Genomic DNA, 21,982 nt, shown 5'->3' with positions numbered 1-21,982 from the left:
ATAAATCACTTTGCCTGTAATATGTCAGTTTTAAATATTTCAGGTTTACAGGAAAAATGTAATTATAAAGGGATTAAATGATGATACAGTGTAATCAGTGATGATTTATTGTCTCATTTCACATGATTTCTAAATGGTCAATCTAAGTAATAACAACAAATAAATCTCATTATATTAATAAGAATTAAAGGTTAATGTTACCTATGGTAGCGAACGTGGTGGCTCGTCTCTGAAACCGTGGGGACACACATTCTAACCTAACCTAACCTATTCTAATAAATTACTATAATTATTGCCATCCAAATTATTAGAATAGGGGTAATTCATTAGAATAGGTTAGGTTAGAATGTGCATCCCCACTGTTTCAGAGATGAGCCGCCACATTCGCTACCATAGGTAATATTAACCGAATTCAAATATATGCACTACGTGTCTATTCAACGTAGGGAAATAAGTATATAGAATTAACCACTAGTTCAGGAATTTAAAAAATTACAGAGAATAATAGCTTCCACATATTAATTGGCATAAAATAAACCAAAAAAAATTGGTTTGTCAATGTTTTAATGCCTTTCATAAAGACAAAGATTTAAAATGCATTTCTCTATGATAACTGATCTCATTTTGTTCAAAACTCTAAAAATCTTTTACATGAATGATTGAAAAAACAAAAAAAAATTATTTATTGACCCTTCATTGTATATAAAAAATTGAAAGGAAGTTTTATTCACATGAGTAAAAGAGTAAAAATCTTATATATAAAATTCTCGTGTCACAATGTTAGTTACCGTACTCCTCCGAAACGGCTTTACCGATTTTTACCAAATTTTATATGCATATTCAGTAGGTCTGAGAATCGGCTACTATCTATTTTTCATACCCCTACACCATTTCCCCCCTTTCAAAAATATATTTATATATGAATTAAGGCTTTTATGTCCAACAGATGGCGCTAACTTCCGACGACCTAAGTTTGCTTTTCTGTGAGAATGGACTGAAGTAGATCATTTTCTATCTATCTATATAAATAAAATATAACGTTCGTTTGTTCCCACCGATTCCTTTGAAATTTTGACACAACGTTGCATTCGAATACGCACGTGTTTTTATATAATATACATGTCGAAATTCCCCCCAGTGGGGGGAGATGGACGGGATTAAGGCTTACCGTGAAGAACTCGGCTTCTATTATACTATTTTACTTGCGGTTTTTTGCGTTTTTAATTGCTTTTTAATAGGTTACGTCAACAGAATATACACTAAAAAGGGATTTTTCGATATTCCCCAGCGGGAAAAGTGACGGGATTAAGGCTTACTGTGAAGAACTCGGCTTTTATTATACTATTTTAGACGCGTTTTTGATTGCGTTTTAATAGGGTACGTCAAGAGAATGTACACTAAGAAGGGATTTTTTGAAATTCCCCTTACGGGGGAAGTGTTATACATTTATAATACATACATTTTGAGCCACAACAACGCGTGGCCGGGTCAGCTAGTATTATATAAAAAACAGAATGTCATGCAACTGCATTCACTTTTTTCTGAAAATCTTTTAACTTGTTATAAATAAAAAGGAATTCCTAGGTTTTTTGTTTTCTTTTTCATTATTTTTCCACATTGTGGGCAGTAAGAATGAAGAAACGTATGTTACCTATAAGAAGTTTTCATTCTCCTTTAATACAGAATAATTTTAAGAACATTTTTATATTAATTTTCCAAAATTTCATTGTAGAGAACTGCATAGATTCAAGCATTTTTCTGTCATATCTACATTTTCATTCAATCTTTTATTTCTGGCTGTTCCCACTTGACTTGTATATTATTCAAAACTTTTTGTTAAAAGCAATGTTTTCTTTCATCCATAAGATACGATGCTAATAATTTTTAAGGAAACCGACTCCTTAAAAATTATTAGCATTGTGTCTTATGGATGATATAAATATGGAGCCAACATACTTTTTTTTTGTAAAATAAAGATTAAAAACTGTAGGATGAAATATAATTTAAAAATGTTCAATATTAAAGAGAAAAATACAAAAAAATATTTTTTTAAAGTCTTATGAACATACATTCACAATCACTAGAATTCAGTTAACACTAGTAGAGTTGGCCTTTCTTTATAAGCTCTTCTATACCTATACTTACACAAATTGTTTACAAGTTCCTGTGACTTATCACAGAGAATTTCTTTTTTTTTTTTTATTTCTTCTACATCAACATTTTCTATTCTAGATTTCTGTTGAAATTTTTATCATATTTTTCACCCTAAGTTTAATCTCTTGCACTTAACAAAACTTAAATAACCTAATGTTAGTTTGTGTATTGATCCGACAAATATTTTACAGTATAAACAAATAGTCGACTGTTAGTTAAATGTTTCTTGCCAATGTTGAGGCAGTATTGATTGCACATTTTGATCTAATGTAATATGCTAACAGATGGTCAATTTATTAAGTAATTTTTTGTAAGTCATTCATTTCCCATATCAAACAAATTTGTTATCAGTAATTATGTTAAAGTTTCTTCACAAATGGATTAAAGCTTGAAATATACTTGTACCTATAACATTAAATTTTATTTTAGTATTACCTTATGTATAAATAATCTTATAAAGATATAATTCATCTTGTAAACTATTTTTTAAATTAGTTCTAGATGCTGTATTAATACAATTACAGGCACACAGTATTGATTCGTGTTTCAACAAATCTTTAATTATTTTACACAATATATTGCTTTTCAAGTAACATCAATCTTTTATCATAATCATGCATACAGTCAAACCTGTTTTTGTGCGGTCTATTTTTGTGCAATTTGTTTTGTGTGATTTTTTTTTTGTGTGCGGTATATGAATTTCAATCAAATTGGTATACTGCACAAAAATAATTGCACAAAACACATTGCACGTATAAAAAATTGCACAAAAAAAGACCACACGAAAACAGGTTTGAGTGTATATAATACAGAATACAAAATAAGATTTAACATATTCCTCAATACTCTTATTAGAAGCTGAATTTTAAAAAAATACATGTTTATATAAAACAAGCTTATAATATAAATTTCAATTCTTTTAATTGTCAAATAATAATAATAATAATAGCAAGGTTGAGACCAAAGTTTTAAATGCAAAAACGTGTACGTTGGATTTTTGGTGCCGCTTTCTTGTAAGTTTGACAATGGCGTTTGGAACGTCGAGCACGATTCCACCGACTTTCCAAACGCCATTGTCAAACTTGTAGGCTTACAGGAAAGCGGCGCTGAACGTCCGACGTACACGTTTTCGCGTTTAAAACTTTGGCCTCAACCTTGTTAATAAATCTTATAAACTGTTGAATTGAATAACAGCTCAAGTCTTTTCCAGCAGAAATATTTTATTTATCAGACGTTCTTGGCTGAGTGGGCAGACATCCTCAGGATTGAACATTAATTGATTGGAATATACAATGCACAAAATTTAAAAAATCACATTAAATTTTAGAATAGATAACTAGAATGAATACATCAAATAAAAAACAAAACAAAATAATAATATGTCCTTGTAAAACTATTTAAAATTGGTTATTAACATAAAATAACTTCTTATATATCTTTACTGAACTACTGATAATTTTAACATTAATAAATGTTTTTTTTTTCCTGTATAAATAATTTCTATAATTCCTATATCTTTGATTCCTGTTGAAAGGAAATTTTTGCATTTAGTCTAGTAACACTTAAATGCCAACGTACATATAGCTTGATTGATTAAGAATGCATGTAGAGATTTTAAAATTTTATTACCTTTATCTTATTCAGAATGTATGTCATTTATTTATATAATTATTTATTCTGAAAATCATTGATAGACAAACCGTATACTGTTTAATTTATTCAATGTAGCAATCATTAAAAAGCAGTTTTGTCTTTATTGCTGATCATCGTCTTCATCATTCAGCAAAATCACTAATAGTTATAAAAATCGATTATAAATTAAATATAGCTTAATTCATATATTGTATTTTTTTTTTTTTAACTTAAAATTATCAGGAAATAATACAATGGACTTCATATAACAGTATTACTTGATGCAAAAGTGAATAACATTACAAGGTATATATAATATATAAATTGACTAATTGAAGTAAGAAGTTCTATTAGTACATGGATGCCAACTTTAAAGGGATGGAACCTGTTTGGCCCCCAGTAATGTTTTAAGTGTGCCAAGTCCTCAAAGTTGAAAGATGATGAAAATTTTTATCCTTTGATCCTCTTAACTCCTTAGAGTTAGTGCCTATAACTTTTTGAAATGCTTCTTTTTATAAATTATTTTTCACACGCATCTACACTTTATCATTTACACACACAGTCACGTAAGGCTAGCCACTAATTATGTGTACGGTTTAAGATGCGGAGAGGAGTCACGAAAAGTATATTGTCGTACGTGATGGGTGGGAGTGAGTCTAGACATTGCTATATGGACTTTTTTAGTGGTATTAGTGGCATATGAATTTCTTACAAGCATACTTACTAGTTATTTAAATAAACATTCAGTTAAAAAATATTTGTAGAACATTTTAGTCATTTTTTTCAATGTTGGGATTTATTAACAAAGGTATATTATTGTACACAACAAAGAGAGAGTGTGTGTGTGGCAAAAACTGTACACACATCTTATAAGGCCATCCATTAATTAGCATATTATGTGAATTTTTAATGCAAATGCTACCAATATTTTCTTATGGAGGAGTAACGTTATGCAAGGATCCACTGTATAATTAAAAATTAACCTTTAAATTACGTATTTTTATAGAAAACTTTATTCTCATCAAACTAAAGTGTTAAAGTACATTAGCCATAAAAAGCAATAAATTTAAAAAGCTATCAATAATAATATATTTACTATTTTCCATACTTGAATGTGTGTCAAACTATAACCTCACTAGCATAACGTGCTTAATTATTACCTGTAAACTGTCGACCTTTATTTTGTTGTTGTAGTTATTTTCTCATCATACACATCGTATTTTGAAAACCTACTTTAAAATTCTATTTGATATTTTGAAAGGCAATAAAAGTTAAAATTCCTTGTCTTATCATCCTTTAAAACTATGCAATGGTTTTGTCCTAGTTCCATTATGAAGTCAGATTTGACATAGGAGGAGAGGGCCAAGTGGTTGCACTGTCATTTAATGTAACTTATGACAATACACACTAAGTTTCACAATAGTTGCCCTATTCATTTCTGCAATAATGCACAGGGAGAGATTTCTGTCACGGTCCTATATATTGGCAAGTTTCGGAATATACAATCAATATAATATGATTTAGCATCAAAAAATAAAATGTTTTCTCATGTCATTCTTCTCAATCTTAATTGAGAAAACTCAAATGAAATTTGATATGATGTATTACATGCAAATTGTTAGTCAGAGTATTAGAAACATTATACAAATTTGATGAACTCACTGAATAAATATCTAATGAAACTTTCACTATTAGAACAGAAAAATTAAACTATGTAATGTTACTATAGTCTGCGCAGCAAAAGAGTAGACGTGAATCAGCCTGAGCTGGAAGGGTGAAAGGGACGGAAGGAGACATGGCTATGCCTTGGGAGTTGGACAGTTAATTTTAATTCGGCAATTTAATTAAAAAGTTGTTAATTGTAAAATTGCAAAAGTAAATTGTTAAGTTTGAAAATATTTAGAAAAATAATGTAATAAATGTTTAAATTTAAATGTTTTTGATTTACAGTGGAGCATTGATTATCCGACTTAATTGGGGACTCGGGTTGGTCGGACAACTGAAAAGTCGAATAACCGAAAAGTATGAAAAAATACATTATTAGTATAGTGTATTAGGCGTGGTTTAAATACTAGCCTCCCTATCATGGTCGAGCCAGTGCTGCTAGCTAAAACATGCAAAAATTTAACAAAAATAATATTAAAGTAGCCAAGACATAACCAAATATCGCAGCGCCACATCACTAGCGGACATTTGAATTTGCCGACTAGAACGCGGTCGGATAATCGATGCTCTACTGTAATTTAATTTTTTGTTAAAGATTTTAAAATAAAAGTTTTGTTCTAAGTGTTTTCGTTAAACTGTTTGTTGATTAATTTTTGTTTTATTTTGCAGATTTTTTTTGAAAGATATCAAAATCATTATGATAACTGAATTATCGGTTTGGCATTTTGCTATCATTTGATCGAAAGAAAACATAATGAAATTGCTTCGACAAGTGCCATGCACTTTTGTGTTTGGATGTTGAGTGAAACATGGCTGGGGAAGGCTAAGTTGTACGTCTAAAGGATAAGCATGGAGTTAGATGTTGGAAAATATCTTACAGAATTGAACCAAAGATTAAGGAAAGGATGCAGTGCACATCTCACTCCAGATGGACGTTTGTACTATATGAAGTAAGTAAAATATATTCTATAAATAAGTGAAAATTGTAACAACAGTTTCTTATTTTAATTTTTGAATAATATATCAAGATGTACACTGGAAAACTGATTTTAATTTATTTCACTAATTATTCCAGTCTAATTTTCTTAAAGACAAAAATTTATAAGTTATTACTTGTATTTCTTTCGAACCATTTATTATTATCATTTACATTTTCAAAAATTAAATGAATAATTTTAAGTAATATGCTTACACAATTTTTAAACTTGTATCATTGAAATCATTTTAATTTATATAGTTTTTTCAGTCGCAATCAATAATGTTAAATTTTTTTTACATAAATCACACTGTTATAATTCTTAAAATACTTTCTTCTTTATACATATTCTTCTAGAAATTATAATGTTGTTAACAAATTAAATTTCATTCAAAATAAAATAATTTGTACCTGTCTAATTTATTTTGTGTTATATAAAATTATATAAGTTATATAATTAAGTTCATAATTATGCAGGAAAGTATGTGTTCACTATTTCTAAAAAATGTTATATTGACATTTGTATTGATTGAATAATGCATAAAAGCAGAAAAATTTACAAATTATATGATAGAAACTGTCCTGTATTTCATCTAATTTAGTATTAAATTAATATACAGAATAAATTTTCATAATGTAGTTAATATGATGAATACAGTACACAGTAAGACCCCACTTAATGCAGGAAATGCGTTCCTAGACGACAAAGTGCTAAACAAAACAGCGTTAAACGAGGTCATTTTAATGTAGAATAAATAGGAAAGAGAAACACGTGACCAAAAATAAACAAATTTTACTTTAATTTTAAGTTATTTTTATATTAATTTGCATAATAATATATGTTAAATAACACACAAATATATGCACACAAAAATGTAAAGTTCATTTTTTATGACGAAGGTCCCGGTTCTTCTGAAATTCTTGTTTTTGCGATAAAGTCGTGTAGTTTCATTTGTCACTTTTCCTTTCCTTAAGCAAATGTCGGTAGCAAGGGATCACATCCAAAATGCCTCATCTTGCTTTTGCATGCCTTTCAAAACATGGATCATTTGCTACAATTTGATCAATGATTTTGGTTATTGTTACCAAACTTTTACTGAGGAAATCTGTACAGAAATTCTTTGGGTTTTTCGTTTTCAGAATCTCTATTTTCCAGTTCTACACGATTTCCTTGCTCTGCCAGTTCTTGAAGGTCGTTGTTGGTAAGCCTCTCACCAGAAACCTGCAGTAACTCCTCAATATCCCGTTTATCTACTTCTCCTAGTCCTACTGTATCGATTAGGTTGACAATTTGGTCAACCTAACGATACAGTGATAGGCTCTTCTCATTGAGAATTCTTGGATATCTCCAGCCTAACTTTTCCACACTCCATTGATGCATTTATCAGTTAATTCTTGTCAAGTGAAGTCTATATTGCCTATGGCATCTATAATGTTATATTTTTTTGAAAACTGCACTAAACAAACATAGATTTAGGGAAAGTACAGCACTACGACGAATTGTTACCTTTTGCTGATTGGTTTGTGTTTGTACATAATAGTATTATATACGAATCAATGAAATGCCATGATAATTTGAATCAGTGTAAATCTTAAGCTTTTTTTAGGCTTTGAGCAGACTGCGTTATATTGAATTGGCGTTAATCGAGGCAGCATTAAGCGGTAAATTACCCAGGTTGTTTGTATGGCTACTTTTGGTCTTAATAGCTGCAGTTTTGTTTTTTATGTTTCCAAATGAATGAAATGTCTAATTATTTTTTATCCTCATTAAAGAACCAAGTACTTTGTACCACAAAGAGTTTTTAAAAATCCATCAAATGGTATGAGGAAAATTCTATAAAGCTTAGTTACAAAGCTTAGCATGACCATATCCTCAACAGGTACTTTAGTATGATTAGTAGCTACAAAGTAAAAGAAATTAGGGTTTTTTTTACTTAGCATCCTGTCCACATTGTGTTGTAGCAGGCATGCTTGCTTGATTCATAAGATGATAAGGAGATGTAAATGACTTAAAATTGATGCAACATGCACATAAATAAAATTATGTTCATTGGCTCAACAGGATTCTTAAATTAACAATGCATGGGTACAATTTATGCTCTTCTCTTCTTTTTCTTCTCTCTTCTTCTTTACTTTAGTGTCTGGCAGGTTGCTTCCTATTCTCAGATGATCAATATAAATAACATAACCTACCTTAATAGCTTCGGTTGCCAACTGTCTGGTTCTATGGATCTTGTCTAATGTTCAATTGAGATTTTTGGATGAAATTTTCCAGTCAAACCACTAGACAATTTCATCAAATAATGTACAGTGATAATTTTTTTAATAACAGAACAGTATAATCGAGATTGATAAATAGTTTACTGGGATAAAGTTTCTTCACATTGATTCAAGATAGTGTTTAGTCATCATTTTTAATGTAGAATATGGATTATATACTTTCTTGGCAATGCCATTCTGAGCAAATAGGCACGATGATTTTAATATTTCTGATGGTTGCATTTTTCCGTAAGTAATTGATAAATTAACTGACTTATGTGACAATTACTTCCACGCGTTAGATATTCTTTTGAGTGAAATATAGTTAACAAAACAATATAAAATAGTTGGCAATATAATAGCAATTTACTTGCTTGAAAACAATTTCTTTTAAAAATAGGCAGACAAATGAAAATTAATTGATGAGATGGGGTAATTGGCTATGAATGATTGGGGCTTATTTCTTAAAAATATATATTTCTAAAAATTTATTAGTATTGTAACAGAACATTTTTAGTGTGAATAAAGATTTTAGACTGAAAGCACAGTTATAAAATGCTGTAATTTTTAACAAAACTGGATGTATTGCCATGATTATCCTTGTTAATGAAGTTTCATTTCTTTAAACATAATGTTTTTACCAAAATAAACAAAATTAAACCATATGTTTTAGATCATCGAATAGCCGGTAGCATTCCTATATACCTGCAAATGCAGGATTCTAGAATTCTCGAGAATTTTCTAGTTAATAAACACCAAAAAAAATTATACTTTTTAAATTAAAAATTATTAAATTATATTTCTATAAAGAAATGATTATTTACTGATTTATTCTGATCGTTGGAGAATTACTCGTCACTTAATTGGTGGAGGAATTAATTATTACCGTTAATGATTAGAAAGTGAGTAATTGGTACTGTACTCTTTTAATATTGATAACTTATGCACATACATTAGGTAATTTGTTAAACATAGTATGAATTGTATTAATATTATGTTTTGTATAGATTGTTTGGTTTTGCCATTAAATACAAATCTTACATTATGTATTTATAATAAACAGGAAAAATTGGAAAAAGAGTAGCTACAATTTGAGAATTGCATTAGAATAGAAACTAATTACAGAACTATATTAGAACTTACGATGTAGTTGTTCTTCAGTATAATATATAATTTATTTCATTTATGATGAGTAACAAAAATGGAAAAAATGCAGTTTTTAAACAATGTATAGGAAAATCAACGGAATGCACAGATAATAGCAGTAAAGAATACACCTTTGATATGCCAGCAACTAAGATTTATTTGGAATATGGCTGAAGGAATACATTAAATCCAGTATATATGTATTATATATGTAGAACTAAAATACAATACAAGCATAAAATTTGGCAAATAATAATAAAGATAAATACTCATTCTCTACTTGACACAATGGTATAGTTGTTGGTTGGATCTTCATTACATGCAGGACACCACCTGCGTGGCTTTAAATTTTTTATACTTATAGTTTAAATGGTGGTTTGAATTTACGTTTCAGAAAAGCTATTATGTTCTGTATGATGTTCCATTTGGTAACTATTATAACACCTGAAGAACTCGGAAGGAGTTAGAAAACGTTTGTCCAGAGATAGTTTTTTGTTTTCCTCACACCAGTTATTGGTTCTGTGTTCATTATTAAAGCTGAATACCTTTAAATATGGCAAAAAACATTTCCTTTAGAATAAATCTGAGTTGCTGAAGTTTTGACAATATATTTTTTTACAGCTATTTTAAAATATTTTTTGAAAGATTAAGGGAATTTTAAAATATAAATAAATCTCGAATAATAGGATTAAAGATAAAAGTAGAATTATTGTATATATAATGACAAAATAAAACTCACAATTTAATATTGTGATGTATAAAGATTTTGAAATTTTACTATGCTATCATTTTAAATTACTGTAATTATGTTAATTATTATCCGAGAAGTAAGCAATGTACACCGGTCGATAGATTTACCGTCAGAGTTTTGTCTCCCATCTGCATTCAAATGTTTTGTCGCCTGCTACCTCTAGGAAGTGCCATAAATGAAAATACTGACTGTAATAGAGAAGGCATTTTCTGTTCTGCAGTTTGCAAAGTCAAAATCGGTCATCAATGTCCAACGTAAGTAATCTGCTGGAGCTGTAGAATTGTGGCTACTGTGGGAGAAGAGACAATGGATATGTTATAGTGAATGCAGGAAAAATTTGAATACCATTTAGATGTGCTGTGTGACATGAGGTGCACAATGAGAAATTGTAATGGGTAAATATAAGTTTTAATGGACATTAGATCATCATTCTCAGATAATAATTAACATAATTACAGTATTTAAAAAATGCTAACATTCTTTTTGAATGACACTTTACAAATAAGATGAAATTTCATAACTTTATAAGTAAACTATTTTAGAAAATTGCTAGTAATTATTAAATATGTTTATAAATTAAAAAATGATATATAATTTATTATTTTATAAACAACAGGAAAGAAGTAATTGTAATTTAAATTAAACAAACTTGTCAACTTAAGCACCTAGTACACAGTAATAAATAAACCAGTTTGTCTAGTCAGTCAAATTTTTAGACAACGCATTAAAAAAGAATTGATAATAAAAACGCTGGCTAGTTTAGATATTAAGTAGTAGTAGAATTTTAAAATGTTTGAACAATTTAACCAATTTTATTTTTTTGCTAACAATTTTTCTTCTGCAAATAACAATAATTAAAGTGCAACAATAACAATAAAAAAATTGTGTCATTAATCAAATGATTACAAACTAGCGCAAGCTTAAGAATGAAAAACACTAATATATAGTAGATGTAAACAAAATGTGTGTAAAAATCTCTGATTATTACTCTTATGCCTATAGGGTTCTTTGATTAATATTATTTAGAAAGGTTAGGTAATATGTTATAAATGAAAATATCAAATTTTAATATCTAAATTTTAAAATTCTCACAAAATAAAAAAAAAACATTTTTAATATTCTAAATATCAAATAAAAAATCATACATTATTGAAATATTTATGAGGTAACATGTTTTCATAATGGAATTTAATATTTATTATTATTTAATAATCTAATCAGTGTATTAAAAAAAACAAAATTAATAATATAAATTAAGATATTTAAAACGTTAAAATTAATCAATTCATTTAATTATAAATGTCATAGATAAAATTATTTCTCAGATGTTTTAAAAATTGACAATGTTTTATTTGTTTTAAACTTGTTTCGGTTTATATGTATTTCGTTTTCTGAATGTTTATCATTAGTACAGTGGCGTAGCGAACATAACTGGTGCCCGGGACACGACACTTTATTGGCGTCCCCCTCTAGAAACACATATAGTTTGTCTTGGAGACCATTTGGGCATCCCTCTGCGAGTGGCGCCCGGGGCACAATACACACCCTTGCCCTCCTCGCTACGCCACTGCATTAGTATTTATGTAAATCTTCAGTTCTATGACACCTAAATCAATCTAAACTTATTTGTTCATTGTAAATATTAGTTTTCTTTTCATAGCTTATGTGTAAATGTTTTTGTAAATAATACTTTATTTCAACAAACAAAAATAACTACAATATTTGTTCAGGAGAGTAATCCTGTAATTTTTAATAGAATAAAAAATATTAATACGCAAACGTAAATTATTAATAATAACAAATTGCTCGTTATAACACTGTATATGCAATGTTTCCAAGTGATATATTATACTAGTTTATTAATAATTTAAAATAGAATGTTTGCCACTTAACTTCAAACTAGATCGTAGATAAAACAAAACCCTGTCTATCAACATTAATTAACTTTTAATTGTAACAAAATTCTCAAGATTTGAACACTTCACAAATACTTTTCATTGATTATAAATGTCATCTTCAGGTGAAATTCAGAAAATAAGAACCTGTTAAGAATACGATGTTCTTGTTTTTTGAATTTCACCTGAAGATGACATTTATAATCCGTGAAAAGTATTTGTGAAGTGTTCAAATCTTGAGAATTTTGTTACAATTAAAAGTTAATTAATGTTGATAGACAGGGTTTTGTTTTATTTATAACAATTCAGAAAAAGAAGGAATTTAAAAAGTTGTAACTGAGACTTAGATCTAACTAAATAAAGATGGAAAACTTGCCCAGTGTTGATTAAGCGTCATTTCATTGTGCCAGTGTACCAAATACAAATAACAACACGGTTTCGATAGTACCAAAAAATTTATTTTTATTATATTTACCATTCTTACAATGATACTTAGGGGCTGTCCACAAATGACGTCCACACTGGAAGGGAAAGAGAGGGTTAAGACAAGTCGGACAAGGGGAGGGAGTTGAGCTTCAGTAGACATTTATTTATTTCGTTAAATTTTATACAGTTTATGTTTTTATTATATTTATTTCAAAATTTCTTGTATGTTTTGTTCCTATTTATGATATCTAGCATTTATAAATTGATAAAGGTTTTAAGGGGGGTCAAGTTTTGTTGGATGTCCAAGGAGGGGAGGGGGAGTAAAATTTTCAAGAAAAATGCAGACATAATTTATGGATATCACCTTATCTCAAACTGGGCATTACAATACACAATAAAACACCAAAATATCTAAGATAAGTCCAGTGGATTCAGGTTAAAAATATTTAGAATAGTTTATTTCTGTGTTCTTCACTGGACTTATTTTTGGTGTTTTATTGTTTACCATTTTTACTATTTATCAAAATTTTATGCTTTTATTGTATTTTATTTTTACATACAATATTAAAATCTAGTGTGTATATATATATATATATATATATATATTTCAATTATTGTTTTCAGAATTTTATATTTTATTTGTGTTATTTTTGCCAGGGTTGTTATTTATTGCTTAATTGAGGTGGAGACTATCATTGCAATATATCATTGCCAAATATATCTTTACAGTAATAATAATAATACGTATAATGCCTGTGTAAGAAAGGACTACTGGCACAATAAGACATCGTCCAGTAGTCCTTTCTTGCACAGGCATCATATCATACACTACACAAGTCAGAAACATTTAAGGCTTCACAATCACACTATAGAGAGCTGTCACACTAAATGAGTCACATAGTCAGGAAATTCTAAGTACTGATATGTATACAAATAACACACAAAGTAATAGGTTTTTCTGTAGTTATGCATTGACCCTGGTCTGGTACTACACTAGGCACCGATATAAATGGTATTTAGGATACACTTCACCTATACCACTGTAAATAATAATAATACTTCGGTATCCATGCCTATTTCTGTATTGCACACTATTTTCTACTGTCTTATCTGGGTCACTGTATTTAGTTACTTTGTTAATGATTTAATTTCATTTTGCACGAATAACCAAATTATTTTCAATTCATTTTGTCTGTGATTTTTAATGGTAATATATATGCCTTGCTTTTCTCTTATAACAATGTCTGCAATCTTTTTTATTTAGCCTTTTATTAAAATTCTTAAAAAGTCAAGAGTAATTTATTTAGATACATGCTTAGTTAAATACATTTTATCTTGATATTCTTACTTCATTATCACCTTATTACAAAAGTTACAGATATTTGTAGAGTTTATATAAATTTAAATATTAAATGAAAGCTTTAAAAACTTCATTATTATCTAAAATAAGTATCTCATTATTTTGTAAATTTAGTTGACTTTAGAGGTAATAATTTTTATTAATATTTGAATTAATAAATTAAAGTCATTATCTTATTCTCCTTTTCCTCCTCCTCCTGCTCGGACTTTTCCCACATATTCGGAATCGGCTCGGCTTAACGAATTAAACTTTTCATAAAATTTTTATTCTTAATTGGGTATAATCTTTTGTTGATAATCAATATTTTAAATTTTTTCTAAAATAAGAATAATTTTAATTATGATTGTTCCAGTTGAGTTCTTTTCATTATTAATTTGCAATTTAAGTAATTAAAATTGTATATATATATTTTTTTCTTCTTGCATACAAAAAATATATTAATTATAAATAAAATTTTAATTGTAATATCAGTTTATACTAAAAAAAAATTATCCTGATCGGTCATTAGCCTTAAACAAGTTTTATTTTATAAATGGAAAAATCAATTATTCGGCAACCAATTAATTTTATATTATCTAAATAAATATTATTACATTGAAATTAAATAAATATTTTTCTAATGTTTTGAAAGAAATAATAAACAATTTTTTTATAAAATGAGTTTTAAAATCTCCGATGTAGATTAATGATAAACACATTTCAAAAACAGCTTTCTACTAGAAACTAGAAATACAAAAACATGTAATTTAAAGAATATATTTTAATCGAGACTAAATAATTAAATTTCTATTTAATTAATCATTATTAAAATTTAATCATAATAATTTTTTTTAATATTTTTATATACTAATAAATTCAATATATTACTCATGAATCTAATTCTTAGCATTTGTAAGATGTGTAAGTTCTTTATTACATCTGCAATCTATTGCTAGGTATTTAAATTTAGTGCTTTTTCCTCTTAATTTTCCCCTTCTCCTAGTTCTTATAAAGTCTTTTGAATATTCTGTTCATCTACATTGAGGTTGTTCTCTCTTTCTCTTGCATAGTAAGGTTCTCGTTAGTGCATTAGTGCTTGCTTCAGTTATAGTTGGTTGCCGTTCGTTTGCAATACGAGAGCTGCCAATTTGAGTCTATTTGCCTTTATGATATTGGTAATTAATGAGTAGCTATACAGACACTGTATTTTATCATTGTTTCCTCTTCCATTCATCAGTCACATTATCCTTTACAAGTCCAAATATTTTACGAAGTACCCATTCTAAAAACCATTTAATGCAGTAATATTTCTTTTACGGAATGCATTTGATGGAACAAATTTTGATTTTGAAAGCTCATATTGTTAATAGCTAAATAACTTAATAAATAAATATATACAAAATATTTTTGTTTTTGAACTACTCCAGTTTATGTTCTTGTTGTGTGGTGCTCTATGTTTCTGAGTCATATAGCATCACAAGCTATATAGTATAATAATTTTTACATATACATATCTTAGAGGTACATATCTTGATGATTGGATGCTGTTGAGTGCAAAAACAGTATGGTTGCTAGCATTTATCCTTGTTTCTACTTAGTCTCACATTTTCTTTTCTATTGAAATTGATACTGAGGTATTTAAAAGCTTGTTCCTCTTTAAAGTATGTTTTATCCATCTTCCTGTGCCTTTTACTGATCTATCTGTTCTCATCATGGTTAGATACTTTTTCCTTTTTACTTATTTGTAGGTTTGCACTTGTTGTATTGTTCATTTCAGTTCTTTGAAGATCCCTTCTATCTGTATCATATGTCCCAATACAAGTTTAAACAATAATATCATATGTGTATCCAAAGATATATTGCGCAAGTGTAGTAACAATTTTTCTAGCCTCGCTGGAGCTTTTGCTGGCAGCATTTTTGACTTATTTTTGAAACTGCAGGCATTCTCCTTCACCCCAGTTTCCTATTCTTTGTCACTGTGATGGGGGGGTAGGTAAGCGCTCTGAAGGTGGTGTTTAGCGGGATTTTTGATCCCATCGAATTTTGAGCATCGCAGTAACAATTTTTTCTTTGTCTTGATAGTATACTTTCTTCAACACAATGTTAAACAGTGGTGGAGATAATGCTAATAATTTCCTCGTAGTATATTTTTAGGCATTTTACAAGATTTGAGAGAATCTTATAAATTGTTTTACCAGTGAGATTCCTCTGTAGTTCTTCCTGATCTTTCTCTCGTCTTCCTCGAATTAGTATGATCATTGCTTTCGGCTAGTTATTTGTCATTCTTTATCTTAAACAACGGCTCGTGGGCTTTTTCATCTAGATCTTTATCTCTATTTTTGATCAGTTTTTCATTGATTTTGTTAATACTTAATGCTTTGTAATCTTGATCTTTTAAATTGCTTAATACAATTTTGTTTCTTTAATTAATAGTGATTTCATTGAGTTCCATGGTTTTATCAATTGGATTCAATAACTCCTTGAAATATTTTTTTTTTCTATTTGCATATTTTTTCATTATCTGTTAGATGTGTTTCATTTTTCTATAGTATAATGTTTGTATTTCGCACAAAACTTTGCCAACATAACTTTCTACTTTCATCATTTTGTAAATGTTGCTCCATGTTTTCAGTTTTTGTTGTAGGTATTCAATTTTTTTTCTTTCCTGATGGTCTTCTTTGTCGTCTTGCATTTAATTTGATGTCTCGTGGACTCATCAGTTTTGTCATTCAATCATATTATATGGACTTCTCTATTTTTCTACCGTTGCTTTACATGTATCATTGAACCATTACATGTTGTTGTTCTATGACTTAAACATTCATCTGCTGTCTCCTTAATAATAATCTTAGTGTCGTTCCAAATATCTTCTGTAGGTCTATCATTTTGGTTTATTATCTTAATGTTATCTTCTATACAACTTTGCTATGTTATCCTGGTTTGAATGTATTTTAATTTATTTAGATTGAATTGTTTAGTTTGTGATCATTATCTATGGTATCTGGTGTCAAGTTTTATCTTTTTAATGGCTTTCACTTGGAGGTGATCACTGTAACAGTTCGCACCTTGGTAGTTTCTCACATTTGTTATAGGCCTACTACTTCTGAAACTACAAATAATTAGAATGATATCAATTTGCATGTTAGCATGTTTTTTATTTGGAGATATCTAGGTTTATTTATGTATATCTTTCTTTATCATCTGGATAGTGCTGACTGCCAAACCTTGCATTTTTGCAAGATGGCACACACTTATACCCCTGTCATTTGATATTTCATGTAAGCTTTCTTTTCCTGTAGGTCTCCAAATGCATTCTTTCTGTCTTGCCTTTGCATTAAAATCACCGAATACAATTTTTATGTCTTTTGAAGGAGTATATGCAATCATTTAAGCCAATGTATCATAAAACAGCATTTTGGGCTGCAATTTGAAAAAATTGTAGACCTATAAATTCCCATGCTGTCTGTCTCTCCTTAATCTCGAGAATGGAGTTAGCTAGATGAAATACGAGACCAGATACGGAAACCGTAGGGACAGGAGCCCTCAATTAACTATATACAAACATCAGATGCAAACTGAAAGTCATGTTATTTCAATTCAAAAATTTTTCCAGAAAGGTGGTATATAGATGACCAGCATGACTCTATTGTTAAAGGAAAAGTACGATGTACAGGGGCAAGCCACTACTAATTTAAAGTGGTGAGCATGTATTTAAGGTTAAATAAATTAAAAACTGCAGCTCGGCATTGCGACTACATCACAATAAATAACTGCTTGTCGTCTTCGTCTTCCTTTTTCTTTGTTAGTGCATGTGTATTTACCATTATAATAAATATTGCACTGTCCTTTAGCATGTTTCCAGCAATTTATTATAATAAGCAAAGGTTTTCGGCCCAGCATCAAGTGAAAAATTATTTCCAATGCACGGAAAGCACTTGTCGACCATCCAATACAGAGAGATAGGTTTTAAGAACATACACACGACAACATTTATAAGTTCCACAATATTTATTATAACTAATAATACTGTATAACTATTTTAGAAAATATACTGATTTTTGTTTATATAAGTTAGCATATGTGAGCATTTTTTTTATAGAATTTTAAAAATTTTAACTTGTTAATTTATAAAAAAAATATATTAATTTTTTGTACATCAAGTAAATTTATTTATTGTGGTTCTCACTTTGAGAGTAATTATCATATTATTAATTATATTTGTAATTAAAACCATAGGTGTTTTATGTTGCTTCTCCCCTACTGTTCAAACATTTGTCTTTTTCTACTCCTTTTCTTCAATATAAACTGTGAACACCTTTGACTTTTCCAACTTTTCTTCTCCTTGAACTCCTCTTCTTCTAGACCTATTGCATTTATGAATTCTGGAAAGTTGAATTCTTTGGACCAGAAGCCAGTTCAAAATCAGAAGAATGTGTTTGATGATGCAGAAAAGTTTCACGCCACGAAACATTGGAGTGTCAACGGCAAGAAACAGGCAGGACACCAAAGAATTCGTAAACGAAATAGATCTAGAAGAGGGCAACGGAGGAGAATAAAAGTTGGAAATATCAAAAGAGTTTAATTTATATTGATGAAAAGTAAATGTTTTAATTTATTAAACTTTAGAGGATTTCATTTTATTTTTTTAATTTATTGTAAAATTATACACTCTTTTTCATAAATTGACATTCAACATCAGGCTCCCCTGAAGATGAGCTGATAAAGCTGAAAAATACTGGGAACTGTTAATAAGTGATAAGCTTCAGTTGTTATATCAATTTATATTTTAAGATTTTAACTGGTTTATAAATTATATTTGTACTTATTTCTTCTATATAGAAGTGAAATTTAAATCAATAGATGTGCAATAAAAATATATATATATTTTTTTTTAATAGAAAGCTTTATGTTAGAGAAGCTGGAGAAAAATATAAAAGACAAAACTAGAGTAGCTAAGTTAATGTGCAATAAAAGAAAAAAGTGTCCTTCCAGTATGAGAATAGGCAATTATAAATATATCACAATAAAATAATATATAGAAAGACAGACAGAATGAAAACATATAAGATAATTTAACTGTATAATTAGCTATTATGAGGTGTTTGATCATATGTCTATATCATGTTGCTTTCAATAGTTTAAAAACATTCCAAAACAATTTGCAGCTCAAGTTTTTCAGAAGAATATTGAAGTTTCCAAAATATTCGGAACTAGCCGCACGTGCCCTGCATTGCTGCAGCTTTTAAGGGGCTGTCCATGAATTACGTCCACACATTTTACTTGAAATTTTTACTTCTCCTCTCCCATTTCCCCAGCATATTCAAGTTTCCGTAACCCCCCCTTTCCTTGTCTGACTTTGTCAAACTTGTCATAACTCCCCTCTCTCCCTTCCAGTATGGACGTCATTTACGGATAACCCCTGAGGGTGTGAGGATTGGTGAAGTTGACTTAAGAGAGAGTGATAAAAGCAATGGTCTTAGTAACTAAAATATACATTTATTGGCCCTAGTGTTTACAATAATGAAACTGCGAAAAACGAAATCAGTCACGCTTTTGGGGTGGGGACCTCGTAGTATTTTTTTCTAGGGTATCGAAACATATTTATGCCATATTTGGTGCGGATACGTTGAACAGTATAGGAAACCATAAAAGAAAAGTATGAAAAATAATTTATATAACGAGGATTGCAATTAAAATCTAAAATAGTTATAGATTTTTATTGATATGTCGTAAAAAAGAAAGGGGTATAAAAAAATTCTGTTGTCGCTGGCAAAGATCAGGAAACGAATTTAGCTAGTATCTATAGGTTTTTCTTTGGTAGTTGCGGGCTAATTCTCGTGCCTTATTCCAGTCGAATGGCCCTATTGTAGTCAGCACTTTGTCTACTTTTTTCGTTTGAATGAGATTGCAAGATGATGATGAGCAATAATCGTGCAGGATCTTATCGGATTTTTTTGTGTTTCTTTATGTTCTCATATTATATATGACACGAAATCGAATCGTTATTACTGTATATCCTCCTATATACTCCGGAAAGTAGTTATTTTATTGTAAAATATTATTACTTGTCTTATTATTTTTTTAAATAGTTCACAATAAAACGGTAAATTATGTAGGAAACAATTGATCAATCTTTTTTTCCTTTGAATTCTTCACGATGAAATGTAATTGAAGGTGCTTCAGAGGGTTAAGATTTTAACTCGTAAATATTTATATTAATAAGTAGTAAATGCGCTTTTGTTAATTTAAATTGATTATTATTTTAAAATAATAATTTATAATTTGTAAAGTGAAATACGGTGCTGTTTTGGTATAAAAGATCTTTTAGATGGGATCAAATTACTGCTTCTTAATCGATTTCCTTTAGTTGCTGTGATTATTTAGCACAATAATCGTCAAAGTAAACGGGTAGTCCTTCGCTTCGCCTTTTTTTAATGTTTTATTTACGTTTCAAATGATGTCACGTTAATTATTTCCAGCCATTTTGTTTCTCTTCCTAAGTATAAACGCTAATTATGATATGATCGTTGGAAATTACTTTACGTATAATTAACAATAATAATTAAATGATCGTAGTGTTTAATTATAAATAAAAGGCTTTTTAAAAATGCAATTGTAATTAATTACAATTAATACGAGTTACTAAAAGAAATGTTTTATTTTATTTTATTAAGACTTTTTCTCTCCATTTAAATTCCATAAATTCGCGTATCTAGAAAGATAACTTTGCCATTTGTTCGTGGATAAATTAATACAGTGGTACCTCGCTTCGGACTCTGAACGGCCTCTTGGAATGAATTAAATTCGAAGTACGAGACACCACTTTACTTTTTACAGAGAATTTTTTTCTTTCTCATTGCACTTTTACATCATTATCATAAGTAATTGTAACTATTTTTCAATAAATAATCGCCAGACCGCGTGGAGTTTTTCCGTTTTCCTTCATGTTTCTATCACCTAAATAGGGACCACTTTTCCATAGAAAGCCCTCCCGAGAGGTACCCCTCCCGACAGATCGCCCGCAAATTGCGTTGCCTTATGGGCCAACAAATATTTTGGTTAAGAGGCAAAGGAAGCGTGTTGAGCGAAATTTTACGCAAATAAAATCACAGATACCGATTTATAATTTGTTAACCGTGTTCTTGTCTTCCCCCCCTTGTTTTGCTCGAATCTGGTAAGGGCACAGTTGCCCCCAGCACTTCGACTGGTGCGCCCGTGACTCTTATCAATTATTTTCTTAATAAGTCATGTAGTCTATAAACATCCATTAAAATTAATGGTTTACTTGTTTTTTCTAGTATAAAAAATAAGAGAAAACATCAAACTGTATTAAAATGTTCCCCCCCGAAAATACAAAGCACCATAAGTTCTAAGATATATTAAATCAATTATAAAAATGAGTTCTGCGTAGCGATTTAGAAAATAAATCGAGAAACGTAAATTAAGTACAAGCACTTAAGTACGGCAACGCGTAGATTTATTAACGTTTTGTATATTTTCAACCATTATTATTACGTGAAATAAATAAACAAAGAATTTATTTTTCAATTTTTAAAATTAATTGCATTGAAATGATCGCAGCTTTCATAAAATATTCCAGCCATTGTTAATGGGAAGCGCATACTTTCAAATGGATTTGACAATCCAGATAGATTGTGATTCTCGTACGAGAATAAATCACTGCTTCTTAACTAGGGTTAATGTTAAAAAATAACCCTCTTCTTACCGTGCGATTCCGG

The 21,982-nt window shown here is 29.2% G+C and overlaps 1 protein-coding gene across 2 annotated transcripts in view; it reads left to right on the top strand.

Annotated features, from left to right (window-relative positions):
- Positions 1 to 6,105: 6,105 nt before the first annotated feature.
- The window catches only part of LOC136987846 (FERM and PDZ domain-containing protein 4), a 74,957-nt gene continuing 59,080 nt past the window's right edge, over positions 6,106 to 21,982 (top strand). For both annotated transcript variants that reach the window (XM_067285594.1, XM_067285597.1), the window contains exon 1: positions 6,106 to 6,401. In XM_067285594.1, the coding sequence (XP_067141695.1) occupies positions 6,301 to 6,401 (101 nt within the window). In that variant the 5' untranslated portion in view covers positions 6,106 to 6,300. The remainder of the gene's footprint in view (positions 6,402 to 21,982) is intronic.

The sequence above is a fragment of the Centruroides vittatus genome, unplaced genomic scaffold (genome assembly GCF_030686945.1).
Source record: "Centruroides vittatus isolate TY-2023 unplaced genomic scaffold, ASM3068694v2 scaffold_2802, whole genome shotgun sequence".
NCBI classification, from domain to species: domain Eukaryota; kingdom Metazoa; phylum Arthropoda; class Arachnida; order Scorpiones; family Buthidae; genus Centruroides; species Centruroides vittatus.
This window is presented reverse-complemented; position numbering and strand designations above follow the sequence as displayed.